Here is a 15,777-nt window from a genome sequence, read left to right on the forward strand (position 1 = left end):
GATTTAGTGTCAATGTGTGTTTTTCTTATTCCTGCAGACAACTTGACAAAAGTAGATGTATGAAGATATTTGCAGCAGCTACTTAACAGCATAAAGTGTTTTATTAATCTAAAATATTAACAGTTAGTGTCATATTTGAATTTATTATTATGTTGCTCCAACATTCAACAGTCATACAGGGAGAAATCAATCATTGAAGAGGCAGAAAGACCAATTCGTACACTCACAGTAGCACAAAAAGACTGAGTGTAAAGTGTAAAGATCTCCACTCAATGACACCAGGAATGCATCACAGGTTGAACATGTAAGAATTTGACAAGATCTGAGAGGTTTTTTCCTGTTACTGCAGCTCTTTTACAAAGTCTTTCTGAAAAATTCAAGTAACAAAGATTTATCTGGTTACTGTTTGGCTGAGAAAGACTAGAGTTTTCAGTTTCAACACACTGATTGGGTAAAATATGAAAGAAAAGTGCGGTTAGCACTACTTATACTTGACACACGCATTAATAACAGAGACCATTAAGTTTATAGACTTTAACTTGATCATTGTTTGCAGCAAATAGTGTAATAATCCTTTAAACGTACTGTATTTCTCATCATTAGTTGTAATTAAAAACCTGAACAGAATGTTTCCTGTCGAAGTGCATCAAACTATTTTTCAATTAAAGCTCAATACAAACTATCACAACAGAATTAACACTGTAAAACTGTTTACATTTCAAATAATGTCACAAGTATTGTGTTCACAGGAAAAAAGTCATTATATTAATGGTAGTTATCCTGTATTACATTGACCCATTGCCCTATGATTTGTCCCTAGGTAGCTTTAAAATGAGGCAAGTTTTTTCCCTCCCCTCCTAATGTATTTCACACATTCTCTATCAGCTTGTGTGGATGGTTCACTGAAACTTAATCACACACGTGTGCAGATGTAGGATTATCTCACTATTTACTGCAAACCATGTTTATTTTATTTTATTTTATTTTTTACATGAACAGCAGTAACATGCATGAAAGGAGATTTCTACAACAGCTAAATATTTATCATTGTAAAACTGTACTTTTTCAAAAGTATGAATGACCTGAATTTATGTGAACATGTCTGAACGCGTATGTGTGTGTGCGTGTGCCTGATGCATGGAAGGCCTGCTGTGTTGTGAACTCGACCTCTCTGAAACACTGAGCTGCCGGTGAACAGTTGGTGTGTGACTCTTTTTACTGGAACTATTTATTTCTCATAACCATCGAAAGTAAATTTAATCTGTTTCATAAACAGTGTGTGCTGCAGTCATTCTTTCACTGGGAATGTGTTTGTATTGCCAACTAAAATGAATGTAGTAATTCTAAAATGTCTTGTTTTCAAGTAGCGCCACAGAAATCATAGGAAACTACAACTACAAACTACAGAAGTCCTTGTAGTGTATATATAGTGATTCTGAGTTAGAGTATACAGTGTGATGCTTACACACACTCAGAGAACATGGTAATAGCATTCAATGCTCATTTTATTCCAAAAAACAGTAACATTTCTCTCAACGAAACAGCAAAACACAAGCAAATCATTGAGAATACACTTCCATTAATTTCTCTATAAAAATAACCTGGAGTCGTTTTACAAAAAAAGAAGAAAAAAAAAAGCTTTTGTGCAATTTTGACCTGGAATGTCTATTGAAACCTGGTTTAAAGCTTAATAAGTTTACTTACATTATACAAGGCACAGCTGGTACAAGGCTACAGTGCATTTTTGAAAAAGCATGAAACTATACAGGTGAAAAAAAAAAAAAAAGTTCACAGCGTCAAGTACAATTGTTGAAGCATTACAGAAGACTTCCAGAGCGTTTTGGCGCTCCGGCTAGCAGGTGCTCTGCCAGGAGTCAGTGAGGGAATTATCTCATGAGGCCACACATCCCACTCAAACAATCCAGATTTGGACAAATTTATATCAAGTTATCATGAAAATGATCCTGAGAGACTTGCCATGTTATTTTAATCTCATGTCATGTTTTTTCATGACAGATTGGTTTCAGGTTGGTAAATGAGACAGCAGACAATTGAATATTTTGATAAACCAAAATTGTGCACATTAGGAGTCATGGCCTGGGAAAATTAGTGCAGAAAAAAATATAGTCACACTTTACTTGTTATATGTCATGTCAAGGTTACTTTACTGCCCTATGAAGCCTGTAGCATCAAATTATCCAGCTATGGTCCCATTTTAAAGGGGCACTCACAAGATTTAGCATTGCACTTTCATTAAGTATTCACAAGAGAAAGCCTTGACCATTCAATGATCAAAACTGATGCATCAGACACTGAGATTTCCTGACTTTTAGTTCCATGTATGACTCAAGCTCCAAAAACGCTGAATCCTACATTTCCCATAATGCAACTAAGTGACGTCATTCGTTAAACCGTCCTCGCCTGGTAAACGCCCATGTCTTTCAAACTCCACCCTCAAGGCTATCTGTTAAATTTAAATTCTCATGCCAAATTTGAGATAAGCCCTATGACACCATCAGGGTTATTTTCTTATACTTAAAAACAAGACTACATAACTTTAGCTGAACAGCTGCCACATTAGATAATGATAAATGCTAAGACCTATTTTGACAGTAGCACAAGTGGAGAACAGTCACAAAGTCAGTGAACTAACTTAGTAGTGTCAGTCTCACAGCAGTATCTAATTAAAGTTTGCTAACATTAGTACGCTACCGGTCATACCAGACCAAGAACCACTGTAACATCAACACCTGTAAGTGTTTTGAATTTAGTAAAAGAAAGAATTTAGTACAAGAAAGTTTCCCATTCGCTTGTGAAAAGCAAAATGTGTCACAACCTGCAATGTTTTAACCTAGTGAATATTCAGCCTTTGCAAAATGTTCACCTTTTATTGTTTCTCTCATTTTTCTTTAATTAAAGAAGCTGTGGTGGAGTCCACAGGTGAAGTGTCTGCCATTCTATATTAAACTTGTAAAGCTGTCTGGCTAAGTGAGGTCTCATCATTTCTGACATAGATTTCCCCAGGTCTCTTTTGTTTGTCTGAGAGGTGTGGGTATTGAGATTAGTCAGGGCACGGGGGAAAATAGCAATAACATTCATAAAATTGCACCCAGTCTGTATCACTGAGATTTGCACCAAGTGGAATGAGATGAGAAATGAAATGAGATGAAAAAAGTAATGAGTGGTTTGATCATCACTCAGTGTTTCCCGCTGGTGATATGATGGAGATTCCTATCAGAGGGATCTTCAAGAGCCTCTACTGCTGAAAGAACTTAATCAATCTTTTTTTCCTTTTTAACCGGGTCAATTTACAAGACACAAATCTTACATCCATGGATTCATCTTTCTTTTCCATCTTAGTTTAGGTTTAAACTTTTAGTGTGCCATGATAGTCTAAATGTTTGTCACAGAGGCTTTTACTCCCTGAATAGAAGAAATCACCAAACACAAATGTGAAGAACACGGGAAATGATATCAGCTGAACTGTAGTAAACAGAATGAAATGTCAAATGCAAATACTCTTCTCGGAGAGCAAAGCTTCAGAGTGAAGCTCCTGTTTCTTCATATTATAAATGTAAAGGAACAGGTTTCAGATCAAAGTGTTATTGGGCTCAGTCCCATTCCCTGTGTGGTCCATCAACAGAGTTTGAGGCTGATTGGCTTAGTCCTTATCTGGCCTATTTCAGTCTGGTTTGGCCCAGGTCGTTCTTAGGGCTCCAGGTATTATCAGGACTAGTGGGAGCTTGAGGAGAGCAGCAAAGGAGAAGGAGCGTCCACACTGGGCAAAGGCACTGGGATGTGTCCATTCAGCAAGGTGGGGAACTGCAGGGAGACATTACAGTTAGTGGTAGAAATCACCCAGCTAAGACTCAGACATACAAACATACATTTCTCAGAGAAATTTGGGATTTTTCCAAATCAGGGTCATGAAGACCTGGCGAGTTGGTGACTGAGTAATATTTCTGGTAATCTTCCTTTGTGCTGTTTTTGTGGGTAAATCCTGTAAGATGTGTCATATTTCATTCTGTATTCAACCCATGTTTTGCAAAATTTTTCTATGTTCTTTATTTGTGCATATGATAAAAGACAAGAAAAGAAAAGAAATGTACAAGAACAAAAAGGCACAGGTGGGATGAAAAAAAACCCTGACGGCTTGTGAAAAGAACCCACCCAACACTGAAAGTGAAGACAGCTGGATATGCTTGCCTAATATGTTCTTACAGTGTTCCTAATATTTTGCCCTCACGTACGCAAAGGAGTGAACAAAAATATTATGAACACCATTCAATATAATGCTCTCCAGTACACCACCACCCATTACACCCTTAAATAAATAAATATAAAGTAGAATTATCACCTCTGTGACAGTACAAAAACTGGAAATGTATAAGCTTCATAAATGTAGAATTTATAGCAGAGCTGTTGTACTGGATTGCATTAGATTGCACAGGTGTACCTAATAAAGTGGCCGGTGAGTTGTATGTGCTTGCCCATACTATATTGTCATAAGAAATAAAAGGATAAATACTAGAATAATATAGATCCTGAAAGTTTTTGACAAAATATGTCTTACTCTCTGTAAAATACCAATATTTTGGGACTGTTTTCACATAGGGGCTTTAAAGAGAATTAAGTTTGTTTTTGTGTTTGTTTGTTTTTTTTTTGTGGTGGCATACAAAAAACATAGAGTATATTGGTTTATTGAGAAGTGATAAATCAATATTGAGTCATATATATTAGTCACACAACCAATACATCACTAGCGATGTCAGATCAATGATGTTAACCATAATGTTAAGGTTAGCTAATGCTTTCACAGAAGCACTTGTGCAATAAGATGAGGAAAGGTGAGGTGACATCATTTCATGTCTTTGTAGTCTGACTGCTGGTGTATTATGGGAGGAAAGAGTGTTCTTGTTTATGTTACATTGTGAGGACTTTAAAAATGTACCTGTACTCTGGGGACCAAAGAGCTGGTCATTACAAGATAAATGGTTTATTTTGGGTTTTGTGTGTGTGTGTTTGTGGGAGGGGCTCTTGACCAACCGGCCCTCCCTCTTTCCCCTCACCAACAGGAAGTCGCCCCCTCTTCTTGTCCACACCAGAGCGGAAACATCTGTAGCTTATTTTGAAACCCGGGCACACGGTGAAATCGCACATACACGAACATCACACACACAACTGAGTGAAAAAATAATAAAAAATTGGGGAGGTAAATCTGTGGTGTGAAATGACTATAAAGACCCTGTAGTTATGAGGGAGGGAGCTGATGTAAATGGAGATAGTTTACAGGCAGATTCAGATTTATCATCACCACCAAAGTAGGCCACTGTTTTCTCTGTGAGGCTGATACGCTGATACATGACAGAGCGAATGGACAGCTGTCTGCTGCGCTTACACAGCACTGTCCAAACGGAAACCATTAGAGCTTTTTTAGAACACACTTATGTATACAAAGTAGAAGTTTATAGTTTATAGCACTGATCCTTGTTTTAATGTGACCAAGTAGCCATATGTTGAGATTAAAACTCTACATTGTTTCCATTAAAAAAATAAGTATTTGGTTCTATTTTGGCCATTGTGCTTCATTATAATCTGCATACTAAGCCTAAATACTTGCTTTTTGACTTGCTAGTTACATCTCAAAGACTTGAGACTTGACTTGGACCAAAAGACTTAAAAACTGCTCTGGAAAGGTGTAACAGAAGAGTTAAGGCATCAGTATGCTTCAGACGAAGTGCTTGCTGGATCATCAAACAGCATCTGAAACCTCCTCCACACACACGTTTCTGATGTTTTTTGGGGTCTGTATTCAACAATTTTTGTAACTTTCCAAAACTGACATGCTCTTTTTTTTATTCTTCACACAACTACTTCCGGCACTTTGTATGACACCATGACTGCTTTGGAGGAAAAGTTTTATCCTTATTTGAACACTTTTCACCTTTAGATGTATTTGGACAACAATTCATATGACCTAGTGTGTTTCAAGCGTACCCTGGCGGGGACTTTTTTAGTGACAGTTATACCAAATGTTTGCGTGTGGTACCTGGAAGAGGGGGGTGTGGCTCTGCAGTTGGGCGGGGCTGAGGGGTCCCACTGGACTCAGGTTGGACCAGAAGTGGATGTTGGAAAGCAGAGGACTGGGAGTGAGCAACAGACCAGACGGAGTCTGCATAAACAAAACCCAAAATGAAATGTCAGAGGATAAATACACCAAGATGAAACACTAGTGTTTATTTTGGCAATAAGTCCGGGGAGCCATTCATAGTCTGCGGTGAAATTGTCATGTGATTCAGTCTCAGCCAGATGGTGTGTTGTTTCAGTCAAGAGCTCAAAGCCAAGTCTGCCCTCTAGTGAACTTGCATCTACCAGACAGACTGACTCTCATTAGGTCAGGAAACTCCACTTATACATATTTCATGACATCTATTTTCTTCCCTCTGCTGTATCTTTATATTAAACTTAAAAAAATAGTTTTTCCTCTATTCTGTCATGAGAAAATAAGGCTCTGTTCCACCAGAAACCATTTTCTGAGCTTCTTTCAGCAATGCTTAACTGAATGGTATATGTTTAGTTTTGCTTGGCATGGAAATCTTTAAAAACATTTTCTTGAGGCATACTGATGGACTACTATAGGGCTTGGGGTGCTAACCATGTGCCATGGCCACTGGCTCATGTCCAGCTGGGGGTCTTTGTTACATGTCATCTGCCATCTCTCTACCCCTCATTTCCTGTCATCTACCATTAGCTCTCTAATAAAGTAATAGAATTTAAACTTGGTGATGAAAAACTGGCTTATGATTTGTTTCCATGGACCAGGAAGTCACGTTCAGCTCTACTAAGCTCCTACTTCCTCAAGACCAGTTTATGGTGTTATTGTTTGTGTTAGTGGTTTTTTGGCTGGTTGGCCACCAGATTAAGCTCACAGCTTCATTAGCAAAATACCAAAAAGCCCAACAACCACTAAAAACTGGTTTCAGGTGGACTTTTCAACAGGGATAGTTGCAGGGGCTAACCCTGAAACCAAAATCGGAACCACATCTGTCCTGTAGAAAAATGGGGCAAAACTCTAAAAGTTCTGCATTTTGGAAAATTCTTGAGTTGGATAAGTGGCTGTAAATACTTCACCTTACAGCTGAGGTGCTCCATGCAAACACTTTATCATACCAAGTGTTGAGTGATGTTTAAGCATACACAAATATTTTCCGTCAGCAGACGCAGCACCGTATGATTGCTCAGTCTGGATAAGAGCGTCGGCTGAATGCCTCAGTGTAGTCAGACTGTCCTGGTTTGGTCAGTGTGTTGTTGCCAGTGAATCAGGAGCTTCAGGAACATATGGCTTCACTTATGAACCTCCTCCCTCCCTCGCCTCCTCCCCTCTTTCCGCTCACCTCTTTCCATCTCCTCCCTGTCTACAAGTTTAACTTTCTTGGTCCACAGACTCCTCCTTCTTCTCAGTCTTTTTCTCCTATTCTGCCCCTTACTCTTCTTCTCTTTCCTCACCTAAAACCTACTGTATTTACAGAGGGACAATGCATGTGAAATTGCATTAATACATGTGTTATGTGTCAGGTTGTACCTGTGCAGTGAGGAAGGCAGGAGTCAGGGACCCTGACGGCAGTGCCGGGCTGTTGAGGGCAATGGAAACAAGGTCACTTCCTGTCAGGAGGAGGGAGGGAGCGGCGATTTCTAGACCTTTAGGTTTCCTGGTTTTTGAAGGCGCACTATTGGCTAATCCTCTCCTTTCTGGAGTGGTTGTACTCTGTGACCTCTCTCTTTCCCTCTGACCTGACGACAGGTTTAGAGGTTGAGCGCTCTGCTCTGAGTCATCAGTCTCTGCCCCAGGACCCCGTCCCCTCCACAGCGTGTGGGCGGGGCTTTGTGGCGGGGAGGAGGAACAAGAGGAAGAGCGGGCCTGCCGAGGAGATGGCCTGGAGGAATACGAGGTCTCAGTGGAGGATGGGGGTGGAGTGGAGGGGAGGGAGGAGTGGCCACGGTTGGTTATGAATCGGATGACAGAGGAGCTGTCGTCATGGCGATCGGATCTGGGCTCCGTCTTGATCGGCCGATGAGGGTCTAAGGAGTGATGCAGGGAGCTGACGGTGAAGGAGGAGTACATGCCGGAGTGGAGGTACTGGTTTCTCCCACCTCCACCCTCATCTTCAGCCTCAGCCTCTGATGTTGGACCTCCGCTTTCCTCGCTACTCCGTCCTGACTCCACCACTGCAGGGTCCATCTTCAGAATCTCAGGGAACGACACAAACTTGTAGACGAACTTCTGGCCGATGACCTTCTTGATGATGTTCTACAGAGGAAACAAGAATTGATTTTCCTACTTCACACCATTTTACTTAAATTTTCTTTAGATTTTTAGCATTTTATTGCAATCGTCCTGAAGGTGTATGTGTTGCGTACCTTGTCGTAGTAATAGCGCAGCGCTCTGCTCAGCTTGTCATAGTTCATGTTGGTCTTGTTCTTGCGCAGCCCCCACAGCTTTGCCACCTCCTCTGACTTGAGCAGCTTGAACTCACCATCGTTGGACGTCCAGCATATGAGATGTTTGTGGCTGTGGTCGAGCAGCAGCTGCAGCAGGAACTGCCAGAGTGTGATGGAGCTCTCCATGATGGGATGACACCAGAGACACAGGTGATCTGCAGAGGTCAGAGAGAATGAAGACTTAATAAAACCAATTCAGCCGCCATACACAAAGTCATTAGAACATCAATTTTGTGGAAACGAGACCATTACAGAGATAGTCAACCTCTAATTGCTTCTGCTCTCACAGTCAAATTTGGAGGGAAACTGGGTGAATTGGTTTATGACACGACTCAGCAGGAGAGCACTGTTCCTCCAGAAGAAACTGAGTTTCTGGTGAGAACTGATGGTGGAAGAAAAGAAATGTTTAACATGTTTATCCTCTTTAAGGAGGGAGATCACAAAGAATTGTGGTTGATTTGAAGTATATACAGTATGGTTCTCATTTGGAGAAAAATAGCTTTAAAGCGGCAGTTGTTATGGCTATCATGTTAGCAAACGATTGCCGATTTACATACCCAGCAGACATGGAGCATTTGTTTAGAGTCATGTTTCTGTCTGTCTGGTTGGTGCTGGGCAAATAGCACACAGTGGGTTTTTAGAGCTTTTTCCTGAAAACAGCTCTAAGAAGTTGGGGTAAGGAGGGTTGTGAGACTGAAGCAACAGAGTTCAGTCCATAAAACCAAAACAATGAGCTAAAAGACGCTAAAATGCTCCATAGAGCTGAGGGGAACTGCAGAGTTGGGTGATAATTCTCTGTTGGGTTGGTTTGTCAGTACAAGAGACACCTTTTGGATTACACATAGCCATTTGATCCATTGTAAAATGATGCAATTGTTACTGTCTAGGAAACTGTTCTAGGAGAATATATAAGTGAAAGATCATATAAAGTGAAAGAAATAATGTTTTATTTATTCAAAGTAATAAATAAATCATTTCAGACATTCTCATACTGTTAAAGGACTCAGACACCAAGGGAGACAAGAAGGAAGGAAGACAGAAGGAGGCTAGGTTGGCGGGAGGAGGAGCAACAGTTAACGTCAACACAAATGTGCATGGTGATCTTTCCTCTGATGCAAACTGCACTGACAACCACAACCACGTCAGCGGTGACCATGCCCCCACAACCCCCACAAATTTATATCTCACACACATAAACACATACTCTTTTGTCTCATGGATTCGCAGACCTTGGCTGCCCTCCAAAACAAGACAGTAGTAGTAGTAAATAAAAGCTTGAGTGAAGCCACCATTGATGCTCATGGTTACTTCACCTCCTTAGTCCATTTAAATATTATAAAAAACAGGTTTTACATACAGACGAGTGACAAACTGAGTGAATTAGTGGCTTGCATTGGAGTAGTATGTGGTGGCCCAATAGTAATAGGTCTTTCAATTAACTCATCTGTATATATATTATGGTTACTTTTTTTTGGTTTTTTTGCCTGCTAACAGTCAAGATTTTTTTTTTTTTTTGCAGAGCTGATTATACTTTTCAGAATCTAATTTAGGCCACTTCAGTTTGTGTTACTTCAGATTTACGGTATGTTTCCATAATGTCTCTCTTCTGTGACATAGAAAAAGAGTGGGAGAGGGCCGAACGTTGGTTGGTTACCATGGTGATAAAGCAGGATGTGGCCAGTGACCTTGTGCCAAGACAAGCACGGGCCTGACTGACGTGTTTACCTGGAAACCACCGACTGTCTGTGAGCGTCTGCCTGTCTGTCTCCCTTGCTTTTCCTCTTTCTCTCGAATAAATTCAACTCTGTGGCGCCTTATTGGCAGGAAGTATAAAACTACTTACTGCCAGACCAAAAACAACAAATGACTGTTTATGACGAGATTCAATTTGCAACCATGACAATATGACAGTTGAGGCTTTGCAGCTGCATCAGAAATCCCCATGGCAACCACATTTGCCTCCAACGTGGAGAAACATCGGAGGCGAGGACCTCCAACATCACCACCAGAAGTGATGGTTAGTTTACCTACTTCAGTAACAACAACATGTGGTTCAGAATAATCACCCTCTAATTCAATAAAAAACTTTCTTTCTTTCTTTCTTTTTTTCTTTCTTTCTTTCTTTCTTTCTTTCTTTCTGTCTTTTTTCTTTCTTTCTTTCTTTCTTTCTTTCTTTCTTTCTTTCTTTCTTTCTTTTGTTCTTTCTTTCTTTCTTTCTTTCTTTCTTGCCTAAAAAGAAACCCTCCAGCAAAGAGGGGAAAGTGCATCTGGTGCACACAATGCCCCACCACCATGAAAGCACAAACACACACACACACACATGCATATCCACTCTTCCTTTTTCCTGCATGGGTGTGTGTGTGTGTTAAGTGATGGAAGAACTGCGGTGCTGTCTGTCTGTCTAAACCAGGACTTCCTGTCATTCAGCATGAGGGGCGTCTTTCCCCGGAGTAAGACCTTCCCTCTGTGGACGGTAGGACTTCCTGTCACAGTGAACCACACACACATGTGCATGCACAGAGAAATGCAAACACACACAGTGTATGCGTCCTTATTCGTATGAAGATTTGTTATTGTTAATCCTACGGATGCAGAAACTGTCTTTGTCACACACACACACACACACACACACACACACACCCACACACGCACCCACGCGCGCGCGCACACACACACACAAAAATCCCCAACAACATATGGAGAATGCATCTATGTCTTGATGTCAGACTCTTTTTGATCTATGTTGTCTCGGTGACGTCAGGACTGCAGAGAAACAAAGCAGCAGGAAATGTTGATTTATGGATTTTCAGAATGAACGCAGTCCTGTGCGCTGAACCTGTGTCAAAGCCTGTCAACTCCCCCTCTCCATGCATGAGTGTAAGTTTACAAACTATTATGCGACCCATACACAACTCACTCCTTCTCTATAGGTGAATGTATCAGATACACGCTCTCAACACATCAAACTAAAAAGCTGCATAAGACTTTTCATCCATTTACGCTGGGCAAGTTATTTCTTATTTTTGGAAGTATGTGTGTGTATGTATGGGGAAGGAGGGGGGCTTCTGTTGGAACTCAAATGGTTCTTTGTTTTGCACCAGTGACTCATTTTCAAGATGTTGTCTGCTGCCAGCTTCAATCCGGAAGCGCATGGCAATTAGTCTGCGAGGTCCAGACAAACCAGAAAGTCTACTACTAGATTTTAAAGGAGCCACGGCTGATTTTTTCCACAGCAGCTGGTACACTAACCTCTTTTTCTTGTCTATTTATTTCCAAATGAAGCCCAACCAAATTGAGGAAACTTAACGCGTATGTCTGTGCCAAATCGGAGAGTGTCTAATGTATAGCTTGAACACCATTTGCGCACAGCTTTAACGCTTTTTACGCACAGGTTTAACACTTTACGCGCGGCTTTAATGTAGTTTTAAAGCTGACAATGGATATCTGGACCTGATCAGGTTTCAGCAAATACAACAAAACCTAATACAAGTTCTCTTTTTTCCTCTCTGTTACGCACGGGTGCGCATACATAACTCCAGAAAGTTATAGATAGAAGGAAACATGCGCCTACCCAGCTGTGGACGGCCGCTGCTCTTCTGTCCGTCTGCCCGTGCGTTATGTGTGTGTTTGTGTCTTAAAGTGGGGTGTGTGTGTTGTGTTGGGGCTCCATGCTGCTGCGCTGCTGCTGCTGCTGTCTGAAAGCGGATCCGCAGCTTTTCTCTCTCCTGCCTCAGAGCAGGAAGTCGGGACGCGCAGACGGAGAACCGGCGCACTTCCTCTGGCGCAGTAGGCTATTCCCGTCTGTGTAAGCACACACACACACACACACACACACACACACACACACACACACACACACACACACACACACACACATACACAAAATCTCTATTTCCCATAAACACACCTCCTCCCTTTACCTCTCCCCCGCGCGCGCGCACACACACAGACCACAGACCTTTACTCTCTCTCTCTCTCTCTCTCTCTCTCTCTCTCTCTCTCACACACACACACACACATACACACACACACACACACACACACACACACACACACACACACACTCAGACAAATAGTGTAATTCCGACTACACTCAGCGCTGAGCCAACTGACATCTGACGTCATGCACCCTCTTCCTGCTCACCGGGAGGGGTTCCTGTTCCTATACACACACACACACACACACGCACACACACACACACACACACACACACACACACACACGCACGCACGCACGCACGCTCTCTCTCTCTCACACACACGCACGCACACCCACCCACATACACACCCACACACACACCCACACACACACCCACACACTAACGCACACACAAGGTCAAGTTCTGTAACTTAAAAATGTTGCACAACCTTTGATTTCGGTAAATGCGGCAGCAAGGAAAATGCACAGATCTGTTTTCGTTTAATTAATTCAATAACATTAAATTAATTGAATAAAACTGTATATATATAGCCTACAGGTAGGACTATATGTCGCCTTGTGCTTAGTTCGATTAGCTATTTATCAGTTCTTGTTCTGTGTGTATTTCATTGATTTTTTCCCTTCTCTGGCTCTTACAGCCTATTAAGGAGTCTCCAAAGTCCCATAATACAATAGCCTATTTATTTATGCGCAAACATATTAGACCCATTCTGTTCATCTTGAGGATCATGTGAGCATAAGATTATAAGACTAATATAGGCTGTGCGCACAAGACTGATCCTGCACACAAGATATGAACTTGTGCAAGCCAGATAATAACTTGCGGCCACACCATGCGACCTTATCTTGTGCGAACAAGATGGTGAATATTGATGATGAATATGTTTTACGAACATGTTTTTTTTATCTTATCTTATTATATTGACTACTTATGTTTTAAGCTACTCTCTCAGGATTTTGGGAGCTCTGTAGACTCCTCGTGCTGGATTTAGGTACTTATGTTCTTATAACACTCAAAACGTGTAATTGGCTGCAAGATTTTTTTAAAAAATGCATCAGCTAGAAATACCTCGTGCAGTTGATTTAATATTCTAGTTTTAATCAGTGGAGAACAGCAGACCGCACGAAAGGAGCTCCCTAAGATTGCCTATGTTTGAGACATGAACTCAACATAAAGTGGCATGCTTTGTCTAAAATTGCCATTTGAATAGAAAATGATGTGAATGAAGGGAACCCTGGAGGAAGAATCATCCAACACTCAACAGGGCATGAAGGCAAAATCAGCTGTCCTGTCTATTGACCTGGCAGAAGTCAACATTGGTTATATTAGTGATGGAATGATTGAATCCCAAAGTTTTACATAGATATTAATAACACTATTCCATAGTGTTGATATGGATATATATTTCAGTAAACAGATATAATTGGCTGTTCTTGAATCACTGTGGACCTCCACTATTGTCACCAAAAGATGTGTAACCAGAATGTTTACATAATATCCATTCTTGATACTTGTGCTCTTGACGAAAACAGCAATAGTGATAATCCAATAACGCAGAAGTGTCTTCGTACTTTGACTGTCAGGCAGCTGTTTCAACTGACTTTGCACTATATTTGTGCTTATCACCATGGCAACATCTAACATCTTGTAAACATGGTATTTTTAAAGAGGTAGTCCAGTGATTTAGTATTGCACTTTCATAGAGTTAAAAAAGAGTAAAAAAGAAATCTATGCAAAGGCCTTAGTCCCCAGTAAGGGTCCTACATTTCCCACAATGCAGCTCAATAGTATATTTTGTTAGACTTCTGTCTGGTAAATGTCCTCATTTGCCAAACCCAATACCTATACAAGCTTTTTGTTATTAATTTGTAGTTTCCATTATCAGGGTTATTTTTTAGACATTAGAACACTTGTATTGTATCAGTACAAGTAAACTTAACTTTACAGGTAAAATGGTCCCTTCTGTCAAAAGAATGTCTTCATAATAACCTTTAAAACAATAGAGACCGGAGCTGAAGTATCAAAGTTAAACAGAATTTATTTTCTTGTACAAGAAGGAGCGTTTCACAGTGTAACACACAAGATGACGTTTTTTTCATACAGTATAGGTGGGCGTTTCAGTTCTTCTCCTAATTTGTCAAGTACAGACTTCATAGATAACATCATGACCGTTTTCAGTTCTCCTGTTGAGGAGCCAACCTGCAAAACTGACCCCCAGATAACACGTCTCTCCCTGTCTCCAACAATTTATTTTCTGTATCTTCCTTTTTATATGCTAATATAATGCTTAACTTCCTTTAACCTAAGCTGATGTTGCAGAGTTGCAGTACAAAACCGGAACAATTCATCATGATTTGTGTAAAATAGTAACACACATACACAGTGTAATCATATCTTTTATAACACCTTCAGCTGTTCTCTTGAACAGCAAATCGCAGTATTAAGAAACATGAACAGGTACAATTCAAACAGTGTTATTAATCCCACTAGAGGCAATTTGTTTGGAGCAGCTTGTTGTACACACAGCTCAAAAACATACAAACAAATAAACAATACAATATGCATCACACAAAAGGAATAAAAGACACCAGGGAGCTGTATGTGCAATAAAAATCCATAAATAAGATTGATAAATAAGCCGGATAAAAACAACAAAAAGATCAGGTAAAGCATTCTCCAACAATGACAGTGGTGAGACCTGCGGAGCATTTAGTGGTCGATGTGCAGAGAGAATGAAGGATTTAGAACAGTGACAACATAAAGACGCCTTGATGGCAATAGAGAAAATTCACTTGCAAGAACATGTCCAGAAGAAGCCAAGATACTGGAGGATTTGTTGGTTGCAAAAAGAATTCAAATCTCTTTGTTTCACTCAGGTGACCTTTGAACAGATTTTAACAATGCTTTTCAGGCTGTTTCTGTCTTTTACTGTGAGGCTGTGAAACCAGCAGATAAAAGAAAAGCTCAGAAGACTCTCAATAACAGACTGATAAAAACAACAGTGGTGAGTGGACAAAGAGTTCTCTGTCCTTTCCCATAGTCTAAATTTCCCTTAAGTGCACTGAGACTGGACTTTACAGTGAAGTAGGACACATCTTGTGTCCACCAGTTAAACTTTTGAAATAAAAGGTATTTGCATATTCATAGACTCTGGAATTTTTAATGAGGGAGAAGGAGTAAATGTCAGTTTTAATGATATACTATGTACTTTCTATCACATCACCCTAGTCAAAAAGTCCCAGAGGTTTCCAAAAGGAATTTACGATTAAAAATTCTACATGACGGAACCAATCCTATAGGATTTATATATGATTAACGCTACAAAAATCCAATAAGG

The 15,777-nt window shown here is 40.5% G+C and overlaps 1 protein-coding gene across 1 annotated transcript; it reads right to left on the bottom strand.

Annotated features, from left to right (window-relative positions):
• Positions 1-1,487: 1,487 nt before the first annotated feature.
• Positions 1,488-12,571, bottom strand: elk3 (ETS transcription factor ELK3). Its single transcript, XM_067582329.1, has 5 exons — positions 12,071-12,571; positions 8,419-8,654; positions 7,583-8,308; positions 6,050-6,172; positions 1,488-3,822 (listed from the first exon to the last, which is right to left on the bottom strand). Exons 2-5 carry the CDS (start codon positions 8,623-8,625, stop codon positions 3,733-3,735), a joined length of 1,146 nt encoding a protein of 381 aa, XP_067438430.1. The 5' UTR covers positions 8,626-8,654; positions 12,071-12,571; the 3' UTR covers positions 1,488-3,732.
• Between the last annotated feature and the right edge of the window lie 3,206 nt (positions 12,572-15,777).

The sequence above is a fragment of the Thunnus thynnus genome, chromosome 23, assembly GCF_963924715.1.
Source record: "Thunnus thynnus chromosome 23, fThuThy2.1, whole genome shotgun sequence".
In the NCBI taxonomy this organism is placed as follows: domain Eukaryota; kingdom Metazoa; phylum Chordata; class Actinopteri; order Scombriformes; family Scombridae; genus Thunnus; species Thunnus thynnus.